Raw genomic sequence first — 25,180 nt, forward strand, 5'->3', positions numbered from 1 at the left:
TCGCCCTGCAAATTCCCATAGCCATGCTCGGCTGCTTTCTGCCTCTCGCTTTTTGCGGGCAGGTGAGCCTCGGTCTCGGGTCTCGAGTCTCGGTGAGAAACCGAGCAGGAAAGTGTTTCCCACGATCCTGCCGGGCGATCCTGCTCCCTCTCGGTTGATAAGGGTGCCGGGGCAGCAATAAGAAATCGCCCGAACAATAAGGAGCGGTCTCAAGAAGCGGAAGGGTCTGTGTGTGTGCCAACCAACCCTCATTCCAGCACACGAAGCGTGTCGCCATCCCTTTTCCACCTTTGGCTCCTCAAAATGCCAGCACATTCCCATTTTGGGGGTTGTTTCTGGCCGGTCGAGTATATAAGGTCGGGTCCCGAAACTCCGACAACACACAACGTCTTCGACTGTCAGAGCAGCCACAGCTCACAAAAAAGAACTCAACTTAAATATCGAGAAAATGTCTTCACTGCAAATGTCCGAGATGAGCAAGACCTATCAGTACCGCAAGGTGATGAAGCCCATGCTGGAGAGGAAGCGTCGTGCCAGGATCAACAAGTGCCTGGATGAACTCAAAGATCTGATGGTGGCCACCTTGGAGTCCGAGGGCGAGCATGTCACTCGCTTGGAGAAGGCCGACATCCTGGAACTGACCGTCACCCACTTGCAAAAGATGAAGCAGCAGCGTCATCAGAAGAAGGCTTCCGGCGATGAGAGCTTGACTCCGGCTGAGGGTTTCCGTTCCGGCTACATCCATGCCGTGAACGAGGTCTCCCGTTCACTGTCTCAACTGCCTGGAATGAACGTCAGCCTGGGCACTCAGTTGATGACCCACCTGGGACAGCGACTCAACCAAATTCAGCCAGCTGAGAAGGAACCTCTTCCCGTCACCGCTCCTCTCTCCGTGCACATTGCCACCCGGGATGCCTACTCCGTGCCCATTTCGCCAGTCTCCAGCTACGCCGGCAGTCCCAACTCCAATGCCAGCTCCACCAGCCACTCCCTGTTGACCACCATCGACGTGACCAAAATGGAGGACGACAGCGAGGACGAGGAGAACGTCTGGCGTCCCTGGTAGAAGGGTTTTCTACTTATAAGAAAAGAACCCCGGAGAGATGATGGAAAGTAAAAGTCTTCCGAGTCACTGGAATTCCCCCAGTTGCGACTCCCCACCTAGTTTTAAGCACCTAAACACCATAAACACACAAAGCTTTAGATGAGAACCCTCGCAGTTCATGTGATAACTAAATAAATAATAAATTATATAGCTAAAATTGAAAGATCACGACTTTTTACTGCCACTATTTTGAAGTGATTCATGCAAATTGCTGAGACACTCCCAAACAGTTCTTTGTAAATCTGCGGTCTAGAACGGAAATGCTAGCTGCTCTGTTTGTCCAATCTATTGTAACTACTCGATCGCCCCACGAATGCACACGATCAGTAGACAAAAGAAAGCGAAAACAATGCCAAGGCCGAAACAAGAAGAATTAAGAAGAATCCAAACTCTGGGCTACCGATGGTTAGAGACCATACCTATAAGGTTGGACCTTTGAACACGTGTGCGGACAATAAGGAAAGGTAACACAAAAAATTAGAGTCTTATCTCAGCGTGTCTAATCGAGTTACGACAATGTCGCTCGGAGTTTGGAATAGGAAAATAAATGGGCACAAAAGCCGGGGTGGAACTACCATACGTATCCCAAAAAAAAGAAGGGATCTCGAGTCATCATTCATCCCGCATCCATCCTGATTTTGCTTTGTTCTCCTCCTTTATTTCTTTTTACGCCGAGATTCTGGCTGGCCACTCGGCTAGAAAATCGTGTGCACAATGGTCAAGGTAAGCTATAAGATATGGGCACATAATTGCTTCGGATCAGGTAAATGAGTGCCTTGCCCTAGGGCAACTTTAGGATGGAGGAGCCCCCTTTTGGGACAGGATATCGTTTTTTGTTTCTTTTTTATGGGTTCTGCTTAGGGCCTTTCGGGTTTTCGGTTTTTTTGTTTTTGACTGACCCAGCATCATTTGGTTATCTGTGTGTGCCAAGACCAGTAGCCGATCCCCAGACGCCTCTGTCTTTAAAATCGACGCAGGGCACAAACACAAGACGAGGGAATAGTCAACGAGATCGGTATCTCAGGATTGCCTTGGGACTAGCGATGGGTGTAATAAATTCCAGGGATCCCAATTTATAGAGATTTTTCGGCTGATTACAAATCTGTTGACTTGTTAAAGCCGAATGTTGATTATCTGAACAAGATCACCTTTTTAACAGTCTTGAGTGTTTATACTTAATTTTACATTTCCGTTCTTCTTATGGGTTTTTGGTGCTAGCAATTATTTATGGAAATGATTAAAAATTGGAGATTATATATGATTTTTAAGATCCATTATATTGATTAAATTCAAAAAAGAAAATCAGTTATAATTACATTTACCTAGAAAAACTAATTGGTTAAAATAAACATTCTGTATTAAATATAATAGAATTTTTAAGGGAGATCAAAGTCTTTCTACACTATCTAGTAATTTATTTTTAAGTAATTATAATTATATCTTCTAATTTAACTGATCAATTCCTAATACAAAGAGGTCCTAGTGATCTGTCGATCCTTACAGTCCATTAATCATTAACTGGTAATCTCCCCAAGGTCAACTCCTAAAAAGTTTCAATGTCACTTCCACCCTAAGACAACTTTTTACCCTTCGAACAAGACACACTCCTTAAGAGCCATGCAAAATCTTAACTCACTTTCAGTCCTTGTCCATCCCTAGATGATCCGATCAGGCGACATAACTGTCGCGTTGACAATAAGAGGACCAACACCAACCCGACCAGACCCAGTTACTATACTATTATACTATACTATCATACCATACAATAAGCAATAAGAAAAGTAAGGCCACAGCGAGGAATCGCACCCAAAATGCCAAAAGGAAATGCTGTTCACAAAAGATACTTAATCTTATAGGTAAACCCGATGAATGATGAACGAATGGCGGCGACGTAACCGAACCCCCGATCCGAAGCAGCAATCCGGCAATCCGGCGATCGAGCTCGAACGCAAGCCCAAGTCATTAAAAACTACAATACACAAACTGCATACGAATCACTCGAAGACTGGAAGACTGAGGCCCAAAGAAAGGGTCTTTTTTGGAGGGTGGGGGGAAGGGACCGTAGCCAGAAAAAAAAACAACACAGAAATATCAGAAGCGAAGATCGTGAGAAAATGGTTTGGAACGTGGTTCTCACACGATCGACACACCTGCCCTTTTTATGTGTGTGTCTCTGTGTGTATGTCTGGGCTGCCTATGTGTGCGTACTTTTACGAATTCAAGATACAAGACCACTTACGGGCAAGATCACGACCGACTCGAGCTGCGGCTACAGCTATGGCTATATGGCTATATGGCTATAGATCGACATAAAAGAGAAAAGCAGCGTGCGGTAAGTGTGTCTCAGTCGAATCCTCAGCTTCAGTCGAAGTCGCAGTCGCAGTCTCAACTTTTGTGCATTGGCCAACATCCAACATTGTAATGACTGTGGACACACGATCGTTAAGAGCGCGCCGTGTGATCTGAGGAAGGGGTAAAGAAGGGGTAAAGAAGGGGTGGGAGAAGGGGTTCCTGACTTCGGGTTCGGCGCATGCGTCGCTGTTTTGTTGAACGAACTCAATTTAGTTGGTTTATGGCCAAAAAGCGCAAGAGCGAGCGGGATGCCAGAGGAGATCGGTTATGGGGATTCAGAGTGGGAGATGGGGAGTTTCGACCCATGCAGTGGAGAGGCAACCAACCACACTTATATGGTGTGCTATTGACTCTGTAATATCTTTAATATGGGATGTTGTTACACTACATTGGCACACGCTCTGGCTGCCACTGGACAAGCTGCCCACAGGTTGTGTTTGTATGGGATCGTATGGGTATGGGAATGGAGGAGGACGGACTGCCCGAAGATCGAGGCACGAGTGCCGACTCCAACCCAATGCCAACCCATCTTATAGCATCCTCCTTCCAGTCCGGTTCGCCGCCGCCTCTCCTTTATTAAGTGGTGGTCTTGGGCTTACTTTAATACGGCTGCATTAAACCTTAGCGGCGTGCGGAGTATTATGACTGAAGTAGGTGGCCGGACCCGCGGTGATTTCGATGCCATGTGGGGTATATGAGGTATATGGGGGCCCACCGACACACACAGAGGTCACGTGATGGATGACGTGCGGGCTCTACTGTACCTCCTGTCACAATATTCGAAGTGGGTTGGGTTGGGTTAGGTCTGAAGCACGAAAGGAGATCATGAAGTATTAACAATACAAATAAATAAAAACAGAATAATTATGGATCTCCATAACTACTTAAATGTTTTTTAATTTTAAAATTGAATTTAACAAAAGTTTGATCTTACTTACTTAATAGTTATGTGAATATTGTATTTAAAATCCTTTTCGATCCTTTTTTAGCACACTTTTCTTTTTATTAAATCGTAAACAACATTTTTTATTTATTTTTTTTACTAATTTTTTTTTTTTTTCTAAAAGTTTTTTTATTTTTTTTAAGGAAGAAATTTATCCGATTTTTGGACAAAATAAGAAATATAATTATGATTCATCGTTATAATTGCTTATCGATTACTGTTCAGACTTATTTTTTATTTATTTATTTTTTTTTTTGTTTGAAGAAAGGAAATAATCCGGTTTTTGGTCAAAATATGAAATATAATTATGATTCATCGTTAAGATTTATATCTTTGATCAATCGAGTATTAGGTGGTTTCCAATAAATTACTCTTAAGTCATCAGAGATCATGTTCAAACACATTAAGCTCTCAGGAATGACGCACGTTTCGGCGTAAAATAAAAGCCAAAGCCGCAGACAGGTTCAATGGGAACCCCTCTAGATCGGTTTCACAAACTAACCCATCCAATTGGCCGGCGGCTGTGGCCTAGACTCACTCAAAACCCAAACTGATTGCTTTTCAACTGGTCCATCGCGAAATAGATCACCCATTTGCCGTAGACTACCGTTGAGCCCTATAAATAGCCGTTTTGTATCAACAAAAAACAGAGAAGCGCTAAAAAAGCACCGGCTCCGCGGCAAAGTTACGTGACTAATCACATTTTCTGAAGATTAACAGCAATCAGCGACGGCTTGAACGGTCCCACAAAACTCAAGACGACCCGGTAAGTAGTCATCATCATAGTTGTCGTTGTCCAGCAGACAAAGGCGCTGAATATCCGAGGTTCCGTAATCGAACCGCACTTCAAAACCCATACCCATGCCCATACATCTCTAGACTGTAGAGTTTTTAAGACTTAAGTGCCGAGACGGTCGCGGTCGCGGGCTTAATTTGCAATGTCTGAAAGTCTGAATGTCTGACCGGCGGTCCGCGCATGTGCCAAGCGGTCAAGCGCAGTTAAAGCTGTCAAAGCCTGGACAAAAAAAAAACAGAGAGAAAAAACTAAAACAATGCTGAGCCATTGACAGCGGAGCCGCGGTTCTCACACTCGACTTCGGGCCTCATAATAAATGACGTTTCCTAGAACTGACTTTTTGCTTTATTTTATTATTTAATTGCGACAGCGACAGCGCCGGCGCAAAAGTTCCCGCAGATATAGCATACATATAGCATACCCCTTGAAAACCCCCCGCATTTTAGCCCATGGAATTCGAAATTCTCGGTTCATAATGAGGCCAAGCCAGAGTGTGGGAAAATATTCAGCGACTTCCGGCTGTGGGCTCTGTGGAGTTTATCTTTAATTTGTTTCTTGTTTTTAAAGGGGTTTTTTTTTAGACTTTGCGCTTGGACGCCTACTAAATGCCTGGGAAGTCTGAGTAATATAGTGGAAAACGATAAAAATGCAGAGGTTCTTTAGTTGGGAATTTCATTTATTGTCAGTTTCTTTTTTTTCAGTTTCTTGAAAATGAAGCAGCAATCTCTATAGCCGGAATGTGTGGCTCTGCTAGAGATGGTTGACTCTGCTTTTCTCGGCCAGGAACAACTAATCCTGGGCGGCAATTGAAGAGCTCCAAAAGGCGGGTTTCCAGCACCTTTTTCTGCGGGGCAACAATTTGTAAAGGCCTTCCTCTCGAAGGCGATTCAGCTGGGTGTCCAGTGCTCACCAGGGTCGCCACATGGGTCCGGAGGAACTGGAGCTGGCCTCACTGGGAGCCGGCGAGCAGGCGCCGCTCTCCAAGCTGCCGCATTCCGAGGGCGGTGGTGTGACCATGGCCGCCTGATCCTCTGAAGAAGCCTGAAGGGGCACTCCGATGGGCAGCGAGGGAACCACCACTTGCAGGTAGTTCAAGCGATGACCCAGGTGACTCATCAGCTGGGTGCCCAGATCCACACTCACTCCGGGAACGGCGGCCAGAGTCTTGGACACTTCATTGGCGGCATGCACATAGCCCGCCCGGAAACTCTCGGCAATGCTGAGCTTGGGATCTTGAGAACTTGGGTTTCCCCCACCGGAGACACTGGACAGACGCAGCTGCTTCTGGGCGCGCAGCTTCTTCATGTGCTCCACGGTGAGCTCCAGGATGTCGGCCTTCTCCAGCCGGGTGATGTGCTCGCCCTCCTGCGTCAGGCACTCCACCATGATGTCCTTCAGCTCGTCCAGGCACTTGTTGATCCTGGCACGACGCTTCCGCTCCAGCATGGGCTTCATCACCTTGCGGTACTGATAGGTCTTGGACATTTCCATCTCCAGAACCATCTTGTTGTTTGGTATTTTATAGATATTACTTGAAGTAGTAGAGTAAACTCGCGTAATCCACAGTCGCAGAGGTACTATACTCTATGTCGATCTACACGCAACGAAGTCGAAGCTTTGAATGAATCGGCTGGCTGTTCGGGCTCGGCTTTATATAGCCTCTGCCTCCATAAGACCGCGGCAGTGAGTGCGAGCGGGACACTCATTTTGCCTCGTGCGCGGCCTGCTGCTGTTGCCAGCGGTGGTTTTCAGATGGTTTTTTCGTACTGCTCGTGGTGGTGGCTTCTGTATGGTGTATATGTGAGGGCAATAAAACGAGGCTCTCTCTCTTGCTCACTCACTCACTCCATCCCCCTTCCTCAGTCCCTCTATATATATGTGTTGTGATTGTTATACCGTGGGAAACTGTTTCGCAGCCGATTTCCACGACGACGACGACGGCTGGCCTGACTTCTTCTGATTGTGCATGCTTGGGGTCTTGTACGATCCCTCGTCCGTCTTTCAGTCGCTCGGTCTTTTGTGGACAGAAAGACGGACGACCGACCGCCTTTAAGAGGTCTGTGCGACTTGGGATCCCGAGATACGATGCGAGGCGAGCACATGCCTTCCATCCATAACAAGATGTTTGCATTTCAATTCATTTGTATGGTCGGTATGGTCCGGTCTTTTGGGTCTTCAGTGAGGTTCGGTTCAAGTCAAGTTTTGCCATGTGCCTTCACCCTTTTTGCTTTTGCTTTTGCAGTCGGTAGCTTATGGCACGCTGATAATTGTGGAATCGTCATTCGGGGACGGGCTCTTGGTTTTTTTTTTTTCGGTTTTTTTGGTTAGCGCTTTATGGATCATTGATTGGATCGTGGTAGTCGTGGGTTTCGTGGGACGAGCATTACGCTTTTCGTTTACATGATTATTCTTGATTGTCGGGTTGGGGCTGCTCGGTTGGTACAGGGGGTATCTTGGGTCGTCGCTCGCTTCTATTTGTAGACAATTACCATCTCTGGGAACTTGGGAACCGATCGAAAGTCGGTTACAATCGTTATGGTTGTTGCCAGCACACGCTATAAATGTTATGTGGCTCGTGTGGGCTTAAACGCGATATATATTTAGCACATTCGGCATTTATTTTTAGCGCTTTATCGTCGTATCGTATTGTACCGTGATTCATCAGCTCGAGATGCTAGATCCCCATCCGCCGGCATATGATACATCCGATCCGATCTGACACATCAGCTCTCTCGGCGAAAAAGCTCAGGTTTCACCATATTTAATTAGAAGTGCCGGCCTGAGTCCATTGAAAATGACACGAGCCCGGCTCATTGGCACACAAATAAGAAAATAAGAAATAACAAAGGCTACTCACCATATGAGAAAATAAGACAAATTAAGATTGCCCCTCGACGCATTCGAAATGAGCTACAGTTAGCCGAAACAAAGCAGCAACGGCAATAAACGATAAACTGGCCAACACAATCAGTTAGCATTAACAACTTATCTAACCGAAAACGTTTTGTTTTGTTTCTCTGTTTAGCTCGCTGGACCGGGACAGTTAAACTGTGGATGTCAAAAAGCTGAATGCTCCGGAAATGACTAATTGGATTTTATGGGTCGGGGGAATTTTATAAGTGGTAGATGCACTTTTTGGGGTGGGTATTCCATAATATTTCGCAATGTCCTGTTAAAGATAAATTCTTATTGGAAATAGGAAGAGATTGCTATAAAAATTTTATGGATTTTTATAATATTTGCTTAATGCGAACAATTTATATACGAAATATTTATTTATCATTCCAATAATAGCGCCAAAAAATTATATTATAGCAGTTCAGTTACTATTATATGGCGTGATTTTATTCTAACAATTTTTATATAAAGGTATACAAATCGTTTAGTGTTTCCAGTAAGTGTAATTTATCTGACTTGATTAGATAATTTATAAATATTGCTTAAATTATTATTTAATAGTGTTTTGCAATCGAAACCAAAAGCAACAAATCGAATCTGTTATTTTCTAGACATTGAACCGGGATATTACTCATAGTTCTTTTATAATCGATCAGACCAACTAGCTTTACAAACTGGTAACGTTATTATAAATTAATTGAAATAATTGCTAATCAAAAAATAATTACATAAACATTTCCTAAGGGTTTTAAATACACTTCAAATAGTCCAACATTTTCGGAAGATCTAATTTCCGTGTAATGGCTATAATAAATGCCTAAGCATGAATGATTTTTATTACATAAACATTTCCTAAGGGTTTTAAATACACTTCAAATAGTCCAACATTTTCGGAAGATCTAATTTCCGTGTAATCGCTATAATAAAGGCCTAAGCATGAATGATTTTCCAGCTTTTCAAGTACTGAATCACAGTTGTATTTCATATCATTAATACCAATTGCAGTAATTAGGAAAATCAGTGGTCGAGCACGTGCCCTTAATAGATGAAATCAAGCGTGGCCTTATAAATTTGGAATTGAAACTACCAATATGCTGGCTCACAAAGAACTCGAATTCCTAATAACATTATCAGGAATCTGAAACAAGGAAGTGATTCACTTTATGAAATTTCATCAGATTCTGTAATTCTGAATGGCGTGTAGCGCATGTGCCCAAGTCGCTTAAGACCAACTGGCATTTTATACACCCAATCATCCGAAGAAATAAACACACATACCCATATATACGATACATACGAATATATCTCGAAAGACCTCATTTCTCTCGCTTTATTATTTCTCTTGGTTGCTTTTTTGTTAAACCATTTTTTTTGTATTTTTATTTGTATTTTTTTTATCGATGGCATACGCACGCGCGAATTTCAGTGCCCCCGCGGAGTCGGTCGATTGCCCAGAGGGGGCGGTATAAAGGGGGGCGGGGCACGAGAGCGTGCAAAACTTGGAGACCGGAGACCGGAGATCGGGGGCCCAACAACAACACCACTATATGTATGGCCATAGCGTGTTGTTGAATTAATTTATATCCAACAGTGCGCTTTCAACTTTATTGCGCCGCGAAAAGCAGCCAGCCAAGTCAGCAGTCGTCGGTGGGTTCCCTCTCGCCCCTCGGAAGACCCCCCTCGAAAACCCCCTGCCCCCGGCAAAGCCCCACCTCACAGATACGAACGCACACTAAAGCAACGCCAGACCGTGGGAAACAAACTCGTGCCAGTCGTTTCATTGCTGTCAAATAATATCTTGATGGGGATCAACTTGAAAAGATTGGTTGGGGCTTGGGCCCGAGCTCAGTCCGCCGTCGGTCGCCCCTCTTTGACCCCCTCCCCCTCTTCCACCGCCGCCTCTGACGGTTGCCGCTGTTTAGGATGCGGTCGACGCTTTTGTTTTTTTTCTTATTCAGCTTTTCTCATTTTTTTCGTATTTTTTAGATCTCTTTTTTAATGCTTTACACATTTGTTCGTCATAGCCGAGCGTTAAGTATGTGTGTCCATGTGTGCACTCAGAAAAATAGGGGTTAAGGGTCGGGGTAATGGATTAGGAATTTATAATACCAATTGAAAGTCCAAGTTCGATTAGAAGGAAATATGGATAGTTCAACTTGGGTACAATAAAATTGTATTACCTTTTCAATTAAAAGAGTTTCAAGTCAAAATATTGGAATATAGGATGATTAGAAGGAAGTATGGAAAGTTCAACTTGGATTCAATATTATTCTGTGATTTCAGTTAAGAGTATTTCAAGTCAAAATATTGGAGTATTGGATGATTTCAAATATGTTGGGTTCCAATAATTATAATAATTATTATAATAAGCACAAATATTCAGGTAATATTTATTTTATTATTTTTCCTTCCAGAGTATATAATGATTTTTTTTTTAAATCACAGATGTCTAGAAATAGGATCCTAAAATAAAAAGTTAGACCTTTTCTTTCACGTTAAGTATTTCTGTTTTGGATTTAAGTTGGATTGGTGTACAATAGAGTGGGAGTGTGATTTTCAGCCATTGGTTTCCTCAACTTTAAGTTGAATATTTTTCAAAGTGCACCCTTGCTGGCATTGGCATCTCTCGTGGTGTATGTAAAGAGATCCGAAAAAGCCAGAAACCAGTTTGCCATCCGCCAAAGCCAGTGGACTCTGCTCGGTCGGCTGCTGGGATGCCGACACATACTCCGTTCGGAGATCACATAAAAGACCCGGCACACCTCCTACTGCAGTCTCGGCTCCCCCCGATCCCCCCTGCCCCCCTTTAACCACCGGGTTGTGAATGGCTCCTCCGCCTGCTTTTATGCACTGTTTGTTGTGTATACACGGCCGGGCACTTGGCACGTTGCCCATTATCTCTCGGCAACTCCAACTCAAACTCAAACTGGAACTGAAGCTGAGATGCTGAAGCTGTGGCTTTTATTTTTTGTAAAGATTTCGAGTGCATATATCATATTACCACCACCAGCAGGCCGAGAGATGCATCATCATCGCGGGCCTCCGCCAAGTGTAAACTGTCAATGGCCCCTTGACAGGAGGCCCCCAGAAAAACTACTAGATAGTGGGATCATCAGAATCCCCCCTGAAAAGACTCCCACTTTGGGGATCTTGAATCTTCTCTGCTTTTTCTCGTTTTCCCAAACACTAGTCTTGGCAGGGGGTGCAATCTGAACGATCCATTAGTGGCACTGATAAAAAACGAAGCGAACCATTAAACAGGATCCCCATTGAAACATATCTTCAAGTACGCGTTCGTATCTCGTTCTCAGCTCGCTTTGCCCACACTTTCTCCCTGCTCCTCGGCCTTATCGAGGGCGCAATTCCTATCCCTAAAGAAACCCTCCCTGTCGCTCCACACTTTCAGCACACTTGGGCCGCATGAAAGGGAATCAATTAAAATATCTATAAGATTCTGGGATTCTCACCCCTGGGGAGTGTTTCCAAAATTGAAGACAAGTGGCGTTGATATTTTATTGGTGGTGGTTTTCGGTGTTTCGAGCCCTGTGGGAAAGTTGGAAATCAGAATCAAAACACCATAACAAGTGATTCGAGATGCCTATACAAATAGCTGATCCCAACCCCCAGTTCTCTGATTCTCCCTTTTCATATTATATCTTTCTGGAAACCCAAACCAGGACGAGTAAATATGTGTGGGAATGCGTGGGAATGGTCCTGGAGTTTTTCTGTCTCGAAGACCCTCTTCCTTTATGTTGATTGCCCATTAGGAATACAATTTGCAACTCCTTTTCCCCCGATGTGGTTGTTGTTCTGCTTGATCCTGGGCTTCCTTCGGTGTCGTGAGAAATTTTACCAAGGAACACCTGCCCCGTATCGGTGTGTCCTGGTTTGCCCGAGTATTGGTGATTTTTTCTGATACTCTCGGGGATTTCTCGGGGCACTTGAATACGTTTCCGAAAATTTTAAGGCCAACGAAAAATTGTTTCCCACACTCGTCGGACAGTTGCAGTTTTAGTAGGGGTTTGTTTCCTTCGGATGCGATGCACTCTTCTCGTCTCCTCTCTACCTGCTCCTGAACTGAACTCAAAACTTCCCCCGGCTCCTGCAGAGCGTCGTATTTCAGGTTCTCCGCCCCGATTATCTCGGGTCTTTGAGGGCGAGGGTCTCTGGTTCGCTTCTCTGTTTGTGTTCCCTTCCCTTTCTGCGGTGCGTGTCTTCCCAAGGGGTCTGTTTCGCGCCCTCTCTTTTCCTCGAGCGCACAGGAAATGCACTTCGGCTATAAAAGCCGTCCGTTTGCCGGTTGGGAAATCATTCTGACATCGTCAGCCTTTCAAGCAACACACGCACTCAGCACACTCACTCGAAACATTAAGACCAACCAAAAATGTGCCAGCAAGTCGTTGTCGTCGCCACAACCAACAACAAGATGAAGACCAGCTACAGCATCAAGCAGGTCTTGAAGACGCTCTTCAAGAAGCAGCAGAAGCACCGGGAACAGAAGCCCCAGGGCTCTCTGGAATCCCTAGAATCCGTCGACAACCTGCGCAACGCCCAGGTTGAGGAGGCCTACTATGCCGAGATCGATGAGAACGCCGCCAACGAGAAATTGGCTCAAATGGAAAACTCCCAGGAGTTCGAGATTGAGGAGGAGGAGGAGGACGTCTATGTCCCAGTTCGCTTCGCTCGCACCACCGCCGGCACCTTCTTCTGGACCACCAATCTCCAGCCAGTCGCCAGCGTTGAGCCCGCCATGTGCTACTCCATGCAGTTCCAGGATCGTTGGGCTCAGGCCTAGAAAACCAACATCCATCCGTCTTCAGGAACTCGAAGAACTCTACAAAACATTGTGATAGCAGCAGCGGCTTTAACTACAACCTACAAATCTCGGCGATCCAGCGCTTCCATTTAGTTATTAAGATATTGTGATAGAACAAGAGAAAAAGAGAGCTTTAAAACAAACGTACAAAATACAAAACAAGGAATATCAAAATCAAATTCACTCATCTTATTATTGGTCTAAAGGGTTTGCGGGTTTCTGGTTTCAGCATAAAAATAAAACATTATTATCTTTTCCGAGATTGTTATGATTCGCTGCGCATTCCACATGAATGAATCGCTTGTTGTCCTACACCAAATATTGTTCTCGAAGTCAACGTGCCAGATAAGAGCAACTACTTTTTGAGGAGATGATATTTCGAGTTATTTCCAGAGTATGATAAAAGATGGGAAAACACTTGAATTACTTTGGGAAAGTTTGCTGCGTAAGAGCTGATTAATGGAATGAAAATAGTAAAAATAAAATTTAGGGGTAAATATTTAGTAAAGAAATATTTCCCTACTTAATATTTGAAATTTATTAGAATAGTCCAATTTAATTGTACTCGCATATAAGTTCTGGGAATTATGTTGGCTGAGAGGTAGTTTACACATAAGAAGAACAATGTAACGATTTATTAGTTGATGGCTAAACTATTGAGAGACTTTATAGATTTAATTGATATTTAATCCATTTCAAATATTACGAATACCATACCAATTAATTATATGTTATTTAAAATATTTTAAACCTAACAACATCATAGGATACACTTATCTTAACCCCTTTTTCAATCTAGTTATTTAGGAATCTAAGCAAGTATGTGGTAATTGACTGGGGTACAATTAAAATACCCCTCTAACTGGGTCAGTAAAGACTCTAGCACATCCTGCAGTAAACCAGCCCACACAGTCCACAAGAAAGTCAATTCCTTGGATAACTCTATCCAAAAATGGACAACCTTGTGGCCAGCCTTGTCTTTTAGCCAGAAGGTGTGATGTGCCCGGCACTCCGGAGAGATGTGGCCGAGAGCCAAGTTGGCCAGCGGCCAAGTGTTATGGCTATCACCTTGGCTAAGGCCACCATCGCCACCTGTGTGCGACCAAATATGGATGTCGTGCGCATAACTTCACGGCAGCTCCTTGTCGTACAACTTATTTATGAGTCGGCGAGGGAGTGGAGAAAGGCTGAAAGGCGGGGGGAAAACCCCAAGAACCGAGTGAAAGATCCCAGAACGGAGAAGCGACAGACAAACACCAAAAACCACAATTAAAATGCAACATGTAGACGTCAACACCTCAAGACATCGAATCACATGCCAAGGCGTCTCGAGGCGGACGTTGAAATTGGGCATAAAAAACGGTTGCCGCAAAAAGATAATCGCCTTGGCTAGGGAATCCAGGGAATCATCAAAATCCGACGCAGGTCCCTCGCACGATATTTTCCCACTCTTTCACACACTCTCCGTCTGTCTCTGTCTCTATCAATCTCAAACGCATTTCTCCTACACTAAAAATGCAAATTGATGTCGACAGCAGGGAAGCGGCAAGCGAAGGAGTTGGAAAAAATAAAGGAAAATAACATAAAAATAACCAGAAAGATCGAGAACGGTTTGAAAATATTCGAGAATTTAGATACTCTTTTTTGATAACTTATAATTTAGGACTAACTAATTAACTAAGCTGTATTATATTTAAAATAAAAGTTTAATATTAGGGCTAGAAATACTTACAAAAATTGTATAAGATATTAGTTAAATGCATAAAAATATATGAACTTAGAAAAATATACCTAAATATTATTAGCGAATTAATCTTAATTACTCCTATTAATTTTAATTGTTATTTTATTGAAATAAAATAAGATAAAACCATTTTAGGTAATATTAAAGATTTAATTTACGGTGTTAAATTATTTTCATTGCCTCTAAGTAAGAAAATATGTATATTTTTCCATTCTCAGACCTCCTCTGATTGTGATAGTACCCGTAACCAAAGTGAATCCAGAAGTTCTGGTAGCGCCGTGACGTAAATTAAGTAGCAATATAAGTTTCTGTTAAATTGCCTTTGACAGCACATAATTAATTTCGTATGCAAAGCGAGGCTTGTCTGCACGAAAGAATTGAAAATTGGAAGAAAGAACCCATAGCCATCGTGGAATGCCGTTGATAATGCTGATGACACTGTTCATGGCGATGGTAGTGCGATGATAGCGATGAGTCCCAGTCCCAGTCACCTGGGGGACGGAATCGTAGCCCCGATGGCTATCTTGGATGGGCTGTGCCTCATTTGCATACCTGTGTGCACTGAGAGACCGAACCGAAACAACCTGATCCTGGATCTGGGATTGGGTTTGAGAATGGAAATGGGTTGTGGTTCGTGGCTCCGCAATCTTCAGTCTTCAGTTGGGTTTAATGGACGCGTGTGTACCCAATTCTCGATGACGATGACCAGCGGAGCGGCCTTCGCGTGCGTGACGAGCATTCGCTTAGCGGTCATTGATTGGCCGGCCAGGTTGGTCTGTTGTTAACTTGTTGGTTTTGGCCAGGTCTATGGATGTGGAGGGCGCCGTCAGCAACAAGTGTGTGAACACCATTAAACGGTGATTAGGCCCGGCCACCACCACGCTCCCTTGGCCACCATCAACCAACCAGAGTTTGGGATTCCCCACCTCCTCTTTCCATGAGCATTTCGTGTGCGGCGCGTCGAGAGGCCTCAATTACCATTGTGCCCCATGGAGATCGGCAGTTGCGATGAACTGTGCAACAATGTGGGCGGTCAGAATGTTGTAACCGAATTAGACCGGGGATCGAAGAAATGTGTGGAGAGATCCACGATCATTTGTCAAACGTCTGGAAGTGAAGGGAATGGGGGTTTTCTTTTTCGAACTTATGTTTTGTAGACCTTTTTTTAATGAGCATAGACACGTGTTGTATCATTTCACTTTAATCCATTTAACACGATTTAACATTTCTTGATTAAGTTATTATTAACAATTTATTATAGCTTTAAAGTAACTTAACTTAACCCAAAGCTTAAGTTTAAATTCTGGATTCTTTTCTAGACCAAACATATGTAATTACAGCCAAAATAACGCAATCGAAACCCTCGAAAACAAAATAAACCATCAAAACATCCGTTAAAAAGAAATAACGCACCATTCCACTAAAAAAGGTAAGTCATCTCCCCCAAAAAAAAAGTTACCTCAACTTAGAAATTTGTAAACAATGTTATCAAAACAACTGCCATAAAAACAACATAGAAATTTAAACTTCCCCGATATTATCAATATTTTCAGACAGAACCGCTGTTCTATGCGATAAACAAGATAATATCAGGAACTTTGATGATGATGATGATGATGCTGTTTTGAAAACAAAATTTTACCTAGACGATAGACAAGCAAATTGAAAATCGAAAAGGAAAGCTAAATATCGCAAGGCGAAGTTTTAATACCCTCAAAGTAATAAAACTAAAATAAGCAACTGCCTGAAAAAAAATATAAAAATCGTAAGAGTAGCAAAAGAGGTAATTTTAAAATACAATTTTTCGATTTCTTTAATTTAAAATAAAAATATTTTAATAAAGACAAGTGTTTATACATAGTATAATTATTTATTTAGAAATAAAAATGTTTTTGGATTAAGCAAATAGTTATTAATTATTCGACTTTACGGTGCGATCCTCATGGGTAATGGTAACTTCCACGGTGTTCATATTGGGTGTAAGGAAGTTCTCTAGGGTCTCAGCCCCATTGCGAGGCACTCGATCGAAGGGATAGCCCATGGACTTGCGATCCGGATAGAGGCGATCGCGGAGTCCGCAATAGGAAGCGGCATCGTTGCAGCAAGAACCCTCAAGATTCTGGTCAACCTAGAGGAGATTATTGGATAAATGGGTCGCAAGAAGGCCTTCAATCGAACACTTACCCTATCATTCTCATAGTTGGAAACCATAACAAACAGTTCGAATTTCATACCCTCCGGACGACCCTTGGGCACCAGCATGTGGTCAGGCCATCCACACCCGCAGAAGTAATTCTCCAGATTCTCCGTAGATTTCGCGGCTCCGGGATTCTTCTCCAGTTTGCGAAAAGTGCGCTCAAATGGAATAGTCACACTCGAATTCTTGGATTCCTGTCTAATCGTATTTCTTCCGGGCTGCATCTTAATCACAAACTTGTCCAGCTCCATCATCATTAGACGCTGATCCGCCAGAAACATGGCAGCATTACGATCATCCAACTTGGGCGCCATGAAGATGCGAACATAGCCCAATCTTGTGGCTCCACTGCAGTTTTCCACATCGATGGAGTAGTTGAATGGATTGTGCTGCAGATGGGTGAATCTGGCAAAGACATTGCCACGGGGCAGAAAGTCCACGCCACGGGACATGTCCACATCGGACTCCTGCCAAAAGGTGGTTAATTTGTTTATCTCTCCCTGGCTTTCCACATTGATTCCGATCACACGGATGTCTGGGTAGCTCAACTGATCCTCTTTATAGGCAGGCAGGAGTCGCTTGTGCTCCTGGAAAATATTATCCATAAACGCGTGCCACTTGTAGAAGGCTGGATCTCGCATGGCGGTGGATGTGTCACCCATGACGCCGTGATCCTCCAAATGCTTGTTGGTCGGATCGTGGCAGTAGCCGATCAGGATGTGTCCCATGTTGTGCATGTCACCGTACTGGAATTTTGGATTATTTTAGATATCCTATCTAGTAAACATACATCTTACCAGCGAAGGGTTGACCGACAAGGCAGAGGCCTCCATCATGTTGCCTAGAATATCGATGCCCTTAACTTCATCCAGCTCAATTTCTTTGTGGTTCATCTGAAAGAGCATTTAAGGGTATTATTTTTTTCCTATTAAAAAGAAGAGTTACCAAAACTCACATCCAAAACGTAGCCCTGGTGGATGGCTTCATAGATTCGCTCCCGCCAACGTTTCACATCGTCGATGGCCACTTTAATCTGATTACCAGGACGATCGACATCCTTCAGCTGAGTGTCATCGAATCGCGGTGGATAGGCACGACTGGCCACCGAGGAGTCCATCTTGGGAAAGTAGCCCTCGGCTATGGGATCCTCCAAATCTATAATGGGCTGCACACGGGCCAAATGATTGCTCAACCGCTCGGCATTATAGCGGGCGATTATCTGCTGATGCATATAGTAGAACAACTCGCCACGACGATCCTTGTCCACGATCCGTGGGTCAGCTCCCTCGGAGACTTCGTTGGGATAGACCAGGTGCCAGTGCCAGTGGTGCAGATTGATCCCGAGATCCTCGCGAAAGTACCAAAGACGGTGCTCCTGCTCGAGATCAGAGGCGGTGTAGTTGACGGGAATAACGATGGGATCACGGTTCTTGGAATCACCGAAAACCACGGATTGCTCGCGTACTGAGCGAAAAACCTGCGAGTCAATGAAGCGATCCGGAAAGGTCTGCGAAAGGGTGGGCAGTTCCAGACCCCGGGTATCCGGACGATGAAGCAAGGCCACCGACAGGGCGTAGTTAAACATCACCGGATTAACCCGATCCCTGGCAAACACCGCCACACTCTGCAGTTCATCCACGGTGGGCAGTTTGGTAAAGATCTCGATGAGATGTCCGGCCATTTGGCGGTGGCTCTTGAGGAATAGCGAGAACTGCTCCGAATGACCCAAGGACAGGCAGTAACCCATATCGGGCATGGACATCTCCTTGATACATATACGCCTCCCATTTCCACCTACTCCTGAGTGCTGCTGCTCCATCTTCTTGAAGCGTTCGGTCACAAAGGAATCGGGTACTTCGAACAAGGTGCCATCGCCACCCTTGTCCATGAACACGGGCTCCGTGGGATGATGGAAAAGCAGGAGGAGATCCTTCTTGTTGGCCATTTAAGGATATGCTACGGAGATCACTGAGGAAATGTCACTGGAAGGGTGAAAACTTCACTACTGGGAGTATCCATCGAAGTGATCACCCGTTTTATACCTCAATTTTAAAAGAACAAGCCCTTCTTACGGCTTGCAAAATTATCGGGAGTTATAAACACACCTATTTTGAGATATTTATTATTTTCTTCCCGGTATTGCATTTTATTGATTAAAGGAAGGTATGTCGTTTAAAAGAAATCTTACCAAATAAGAAATGTACGTGGGCTTGGAAGAAATATAAGAAAAAGTTGAACTTCATTTATATAAATCTTAATAAATTTTAAAAAACATTATTCTCTTCCAAAATAATTTCCTGAAATTCTTTAAAGACCCGCGTTCATGTATCAATAATGGTGAATAAAATATACTTTAGATCATTTCAAACATACCAAGTTGTAAATTGTAAATAGTATAATATAATAAAATTGTTTACCGAGTTGTAAACTTCTGGTGAAAATAAGTACACCCTCTGCCAGAGTATTAACATAGTTAGTCACCCAAACAGTGCCGGTACTTTGTAGAACTCTGTAGACTGCATAAACGAGTTTTTGTTTAGCTCGCTGATAAGAGGCCCGTCCTTATCAGCACTGTATAACTGATAAACTATCTACTAGTAGCTATAGAGAGTCATAAAAATATATAAAAATCAATGAAACTGCAGACAGTCACGGCAATTGAAATCGATAGCTACTACAGAGAGAACGCGTTTGTTGGTAAAAACCCAAGAAGAAACTTAAATAGAACAACCTCAAAATGATGAGCCAAACTTTGACAATTTGCTGCCTGGCTTTGGTGGCATCCGTATACGGAAATACAGTATCCACCAATGATACCGCCTGTCCCCAGTTTTGTGCCGCCATCTACAAGCCAGTTTGCGCAACTGATGGTCTGAACTTCAAGGAATTCGCCAGTGCCTGCAATCTTTTGTCTGACAATTGTCGCCGCGAAAGGAACAGCCTGCAGAGTGAGTAAAAAAAACCGAAATTAGCTTGGTTTCCAATCTATATAATAAAAATATTTCCAATAGCATATGCCGCCACCGATGCCGCCTGGTGCAGCTCCGAGTTCGTTGAGAATCTGCACGAGAAGCTGGGCAACTTCAAGCTGGAGGTGCAGGAGTGCTTCAAGCCCTGCTCGATGATCTACCAGCCGGTGTGCATCACCAATGGCAAGTATCGTGCCGAGTTGGCCAACTCCTGCCTGCTGGAGACCTTCAATTGCGCCCTGCAGGTTTCCGGCGCCCAACCCGCTGAGACCTTCCGCCTTTTGCGCGAAGAGAAATGCTAGACGCAACCGGGATCGTAAAGTCGGAACAATACACTGGGCCACTCTTTTGTCCGAAATAGCCAGCCATCCTTTTGTTTTGAACAACAAAATATAATCCTACGAATTTATGAGACACGAGTAAACGAGTTGTTAATTGGGGTGTTCACAGTGGGTGGGTAAGGAAAGTGAAATGCCTTTTTGGGCACGAGCAGTTGGCTTGATTTGACATGGTTAGCATTGCAGTTACTTAGCTAAAGGGACAGGCAATTTTTTTTTATATTGGTAATAGATGTTATATGACAGTTATTTTATATATTAAATAGAATCTTTATACCCCTTACTCTTAGAGAATATTTTAATCGGGTGTTTTGGTGCAAAATCCTAATCATTCCTAGATAAGTTTGTAATTTAGTATCGAATCAATTGGCATTCAAACTTACAAGTTTTTATTTTTGGCCATTTTTCGCAAAAATTATGATGCAACCCTATATAAAAATTGCGAAAATGGATTAAAATATACATTTTTCGGAAGGTGATGGGGATTTATAGTTTATTTATATTTTTTATTTTTATTAGGCCTACTTAATATAATTATTGTATTTTATCTTCAAATTTATCAAGCTCTTTAACCACAAGTGTTTCCAGTTTCTAAATGTTTGTGTTTGGATCTTACTTCTCCAACTGGGGTTAATAACATTTAACCACAAGCCTTATCAGCAACCTACTCTAGTCTTATAATCAGTTCTGCTGATAACCGTTGTTTTTTCTATATCCCAAAATGGGTTTTATAAAGTCTTCTTCAATATCCGTTGGGGCTCCTTTTTTTCTCAAGCAACTGAGGTCTAAACTTAATAAGCCCATCTTCATTCACAACCCATTGACTTGAGCGATTAACGGAGGGCATTAACACAGGATACAAGTGTTCAGGTTAACCTTTTGCAATCACCCTATATTCTTTTATGTATGGTCTGGTAGCATCGATGTGACATTCACTGCAAGATGATACCAGTTTGCACATCTCCCCTTTCGTTTCATCTTCCTTTTATCAGTCTACTACCAACCCGTCTTCTTGCAGAGCGCTCATCTGTCAGGCCTCATTAGGTTCCACTCATAACATTGCTTCCGTTATCCTTTGCTCTGATCTTCGTTCTTCCGTTATGCCAGTACTCTAAAAGATCGGATTCTTCTTTCAGATCCCCAATGATGATAATAAAGAAAAGGTGTCTTGATCAATGGTTTGTTGATGAAGATGATGAACCAGAATAATCTTATTCCTTAATCATGCTCTCTCTGCATACCTATAAGTAACTCGTAGATAAACACACTTGTCTTCTTTATCAAAATACTTAAAACCCTTTAAGTAGAATGCTGTTTTCTAGTATCGTTATCCATTAGCTAAAAGGTTGAAGTTGTAAATTGAATCAACAGCGGAAAGCATTAAAATATCCCATAAAATTGGAACCCTAAAACATAATGGTATTCCTTATCAGGTTCTCTTTCCCACACACAACCCCAATCCAATAATAATAAAACATTTCCTTTTCTTCTTCTTTCCATTTGTATGGTACAAATAGAGTGTTTATATTTTATTTTATATGCAAATTAGTATCACATTAACAACGTAAATATTGCGCAAGGGGAATAAATAAGTGAAAATTACAATAATTAGGGGTATGACCCCCGGTTGAGGTTGAGATCTGTTTAGTGATGGGATGAGGTGTATTTGTGGGCGGTTTACTAACTACTAACAGAGGGTTCCGGGCAGCTGACTGAAGCTCTGGCAGAGCAAGGCGTGCAGGAGATCATCGTCCACCCGATCCTGGGTGTTGGCCCAAAAGAAGGTGCCATTGTCGGTGCTGATGTACTGGAGGGGCAACTGCAGATCCCAGAGATTGCTGGGCAACTGTGTTGCATTCGTTGAGTTGCTGGCGGAGATGTTGCTGCTGTTGATGTTGCTGCTGCTGTTGAGGTTGCTGCTACTGATGTGATGTCTGTGCTGGCAATTCCTTCCATGCTGACAGTTGCCGCAGCTCTGGGCGCTGACCTTGTCCACATAAACGCTGCTAATCAAGGTGGGCGTGTTGGGCGGTTGGGTGGGGGACTGCAACTCCTCCTCGGTCTCCTCCCTCGGAACTTCCCTCAGTTCCAAGCCATACTTGTGTGTAGTCTCCTCTGGCGAAGTCTTAGCCTCTTCCTCGATGACCAACTGCTGCTGTGTGTTGTTGAGATCCACGTTGTTGGGATGGGCCAAGGTCAGCTGGGTGGGGTGGCGACCTTTGCCTTTGCCGCCCACTTTCAGCAGGCGACGCAGGGGTAGCCAAACGTTGCGCATGCGCCGTGTGGCCTTTTGATTTCCGGTTGCTGGCGCTGTCAAGGCGGCTGTGTTAACCGATGTCATGTTTTTCGTATCCAGATACATGTTGTTTGCGGAGCTTTTTCTTATGTTTTTTTTTAAATTATATTCTTTTCAGACTCGCTGCTGCGTGTGCGCACCTCGCGAGAGTTGGTCGTTTACTGATGCTGCTGCGCCGGCGTCGCTCATATTTATATATGAGGCCAACTTGCTGCGCTGCCGATGGCCAGTCAAGAGTGAAATCGTACGCCGGCTGATCTCACGAGCGGTGCTATGGCCCAAGCACCGTACGAAATTTGAGTGCACTCTCACACACAGCAGAAAACCCAGGGTGAGAGGTGAACCCAGTGGATGAGGAGGAGGAGGAGGAGGGGTGCACACCGAAGTAAAGGCCTTTTTATGTGCGCGTATTTCCCAAATAAATTCCAACAGGAATCCACAAGCTCCAGTCTTCTGTGTGTGTACTTTTCCCATGCACGTACAATCGACAAGGGCCGCTTGATGAGTTTTGGCTGCAGGTAGATGAAGACGACGCTGCCGCACAGTGGGCTTACTGGGTTAGTAAATTGTTATCAAATTGAAATTATATTACATTCTAATTCTAAAGAATTTTTAGGTATCTATAACAAATGGTAGTTTACCAACAAGACGGAGAAAAATTATTTTATACTACATATATATTTTTAATATTTTAAAACCAAAAAAAAATTTATTAAAGTATTTTAAAAATTCTTAAAATCGTTTATAAAATAAAGTTACATAAAGTTATAAAGTAATATAACACTTTGTATTGTGTAAACAATTTGAATTATTTTCTAAATTTGTGTACAAAAGAAAAAGTTTGTTTTTCCAAAGCCTAATAATATATGGAGAATCTAAAAAATTCGTAAATTGTACAAAAATTATATTTCTTACTCTTAAGGTATTTCCTGTTGATAAGAATATAATTTTAGATTTGATATTAAATTATAAACTGTTTTTCCCCTTAGACAGTAATCCAGGACCACTGTGCGCATCGCCTGTTCGTCATTTATGCACGACTGACTTTGTTTTCACATTCACACGGTACCCAGAGCCCGGAGCCCAGTAGTACATGGTTGTTGTCCGGTCTTCAGGCTTCAGGGTTCGTTGTTCGGGGTTCGGGATATGAACGATGGTGGAGGAGGAGGAGGGGGGTTCGGTTAGGGCTCGCCACAGAGCCGTAGTCGAAGGGGCCCGAATAGCACCTGTTCGTGTTATTCTCCTTCTCTGAGCGTGGGACTAAGACGCTGGGCATTTCCGTCCTGGGGAAACTGAACTCGACTGGCAATCGAAATAAGGCAAAAGGCGCAGGCGTCTTCGAGTGTGGGAAAGGGCTTATAAGAATTTCACTTGGTTTTTTCGGCTTTTTTCGGGGCACTATTATTGTTGGGATTTTTTTTTTTTTGCTTTTGTTGCTGCTGACGACGCTGTTATTTCTGTTTCCTTTCGATGTGATTTTTGTTTCGGTTTTCGGGACTCAGCTGAGCAGCTGTTATTGCTACTTGTTGGCCTGTTTGTTGTCATTTATAATCAAGGCTCGCAGCGACCGGCGCTGATAAGTTCATTTTAAAAAGGGAAACAGGCACTAGTCGCAACGAGGGGATTATGACATGTTGTGGTTCACACGCTCTGGTAACTGGGAACCGAGAAACGGGATGGGATGGGTATATGGGATATATAAGTAGGGGTATGGCTATATGGGCATGGGGGATCTAATGAGGCCGTGACCTCATTCAGGCAGCAAGTCCTTGCCGCATCGCAGGTTCCCACACTGCCGAACAATCGGAGTTAGCTGCCATAACTAGTTAGGCCAGCTCTCAGCTACGAATCGGGTTTTTATACCTACCTATTTTTTTGTTGCCGAAACTCGTGCCAATCGCGTGTGCACCGCACGCTTGCGCACCAAAGATCTCTCGACTCGACTTGACTCTCTTGCCTTTGGCCGCTATTAATCTTGGCTGAAACACCACTGCCACCTCCTCATCCTCCGCCAAAACCCCCTCACTTTTGCCCCCAATCAGCGTCTAGGCTTTGAACTGCACGTTTGCCAAATTGAAAGCGACTGACTTGGCAACACGGACACCGGCTGAAACTCCAACTTCGAAGCCAACTCCGACTGCGATTGCGATTGCAGCTCAGCTCCAACAGAGGCCGACTTGTGCCTGGGCTTGTGCCTTTCGGAGACGAAGTATGGGAGTCGTTAGGCGATCTGTACACTTTCATATAGAAGGGGTCCTTGAGTTACCGGATATATGCTTCATGATAAAATCTAAAAGATGATTAACTAAAAAAATAATTACTTACCAATTATTTGTAGGCTGTTTATAATTTTAGAATTAATATAATTTAAAATTATGCATTAAGAAATAATTTTCAAATATTTAAATCATACAAAACTATTTTTATTTTTTATTAAAATAAATAACTTGTGACGGTGGGTATAAAAAATTATTAAAAAAAGATTATTATTATATAGGTTTAGTGAATTTACATTTCTGAAGGACTAGCTTCTAAATTATTATCTTTTTATTTAAATATTAATTAATTTAATTCGAGAGCATCAGCAATTCGCTGCTCAGTGACCCCTCAACACTGTCTTTACCCATCAGCAACTATTTGGCTTTTAAGCTTTTGGTTCACACGACCGACCGGCGATGGCAACAAGTTTTGTGCAAAACTATATACTATATACATTCAGACACATC

At 43.3% G+C, this 25,180-nt stretch overlaps 6 protein-coding genes across 6 annotated transcripts; 3 read left to right on the forward strand and 3 right to left on the reverse strand.

The window, feature by feature from the left end:
• Nucleotides 1–368: 368 nt before the first annotated feature.
• E(spl)mgamma-HLH (Enhancer of split mgamma, helix-loop-helix) lies at nucleotides 369–1,258 on the forward strand. Its single transcript, XM_017155875.3, has one exon. The coding sequence runs from the start codon at nucleotides 449–451 to the stop codon at nucleotides 1,064–1,066; it is 618 nt and encodes a 205-aa protein (XP_017011364.1). The 5' UTR covers nucleotides 369–448; the 3' UTR covers nucleotides 1,067–1,258.
• Nucleotides 1,259–5,448: 4,190 nt separating this feature from the next.
• On the reverse strand, nucleotides 5,449–6,829 carry E(spl)mbeta-HLH (Enhancer of split mbeta, helix-loop-helix). Its single transcript, XM_017155923.3, has one exon. The coding sequence runs from the start codon at nucleotides 6,697–6,699 to the stop codon at nucleotides 6,103–6,105; it is 597 nt and encodes a 198-aa protein (XP_017011412.2). The 5' UTR covers nucleotides 6,700–6,829; the 3' UTR covers nucleotides 5,449–6,102.
• Nucleotides 6,830–12,417: 5,588 nt separating this feature from the next.
• E(spl)malpha-BFM (Enhancer of split malpha, Bearded family member) lies at nucleotides 12,418–13,089 on the forward strand. The gene has a single exon (XM_017155885.3). It carries the CDS (start codon nucleotides 12,479–12,481, stop codon nucleotides 12,887–12,889), a length of 411 nt encoding a protein of 136 aa, XP_017011374.1. The 5' UTR covers nucleotides 12,418–12,478; the 3' UTR covers nucleotides 12,890–13,089.
• A 3,477-nt stretch (nucleotides 13,090–16,566) lies between these two features.
• LOC108067041 (phenoloxidase 3-like) lies at nucleotides 16,567–18,796 on the reverse strand. Its single transcript, XM_070217476.1, has 4 exons — nucleotides 17,807–18,796; nucleotides 17,649–17,744; nucleotides 16,839–17,597; nucleotides 16,567–16,782 (listed from the first exon to the last, which is right to left on the reverse strand). Exons 1-4 carry the CDS (start codon nucleotides 18,794–18,796, stop codon nucleotides 16,567–16,569), a joined length of 2,061 nt encoding a protein of 686 aa, XP_070073577.1.
• A 704-nt stretch (nucleotides 18,797–19,500) lies between these two features.
• On the forward strand, nucleotides 19,501–20,236 carry Kaz-m1 (Kazal-type protease inhibitor m1). Its single transcript, XM_017155879.3, has 2 exons — nucleotides 19,501–19,799; nucleotides 19,863–20,236. Exons 1-2 carry the CDS (start codon nucleotides 19,589–19,591, stop codon nucleotides 20,120–20,122), a joined length of 471 nt encoding a protein of 156 aa, XP_017011368.1. The 5' UTR covers nucleotides 19,501–19,588; the 3' UTR covers nucleotides 20,123–20,236.
• A 1,390-nt stretch (nucleotides 20,237–21,626) lies between these two features.
• On the reverse strand, nucleotides 21,627–22,533 carry E(spl)m2-BFM (Enhancer of split m2, Bearded family member). Its single transcript, XM_017155878.3, has one exon. It carries the CDS (start codon nucleotides 22,518–22,520, stop codon nucleotides 21,846–21,848), a length of 675 nt encoding a protein of 224 aa, XP_017011367.3. The 5' UTR covers nucleotides 22,521–22,533; the 3' UTR covers nucleotides 21,627–21,845.
• Between the last annotated feature and the right edge of the window lie 2,647 nt (nucleotides 22,534–25,180).

Source organism: Drosophila takahashii, chromosome 3R (genome assembly GCF_030179915.1).
Source record: "Drosophila takahashii strain IR98-3 E-12201 chromosome 3R, DtakHiC1v2, whole genome shotgun sequence".
Classification (NCBI taxonomy): domain Eukaryota; kingdom Metazoa; phylum Arthropoda; class Insecta; order Diptera; family Drosophilidae; genus Drosophila; species Drosophila takahashii.

Excerpts from the sequence above, each read along its gene's own strand:
- LOC108067041 (XM_070217476.1), bottom strand. The coding sequence starts at position 18,796 with ATGGCCAACAAGAAGGATCTCCTCCTGCTTTTCCATCATCCCACGGAG. Across the intron at positions 17,745-17,806 it reads ACCAGGGCTACGTTTTGGAT|ATGAACCACAAAGAAATTGA; the intron begins GTGAGTTTTGGT and ends ATGCTCTTTCAG. Across the intron at positions 17,598-17,648 it reads TGTCGGTCAACCCTTCGCTG|TACGGTGACATGCACAACAT; the intron begins GTAAGATGTATG and ends CCAAAATTCCAG.
- Kaz-m1 (XM_017155879.3), top strand. The coding sequence starts at position 19,589 with ATGATGAGCCAAACTTTGACAATTTGCTGCCTGGCTTTGGTGGCATCC. Across the intron at positions 19,800-19,862 it reads CGAAAGGAACAGCCTGCAGA|CATATGCCGCCACCGATGCC; the intron begins GTGAGTAAAAAA and ends TATTTCCAATAG.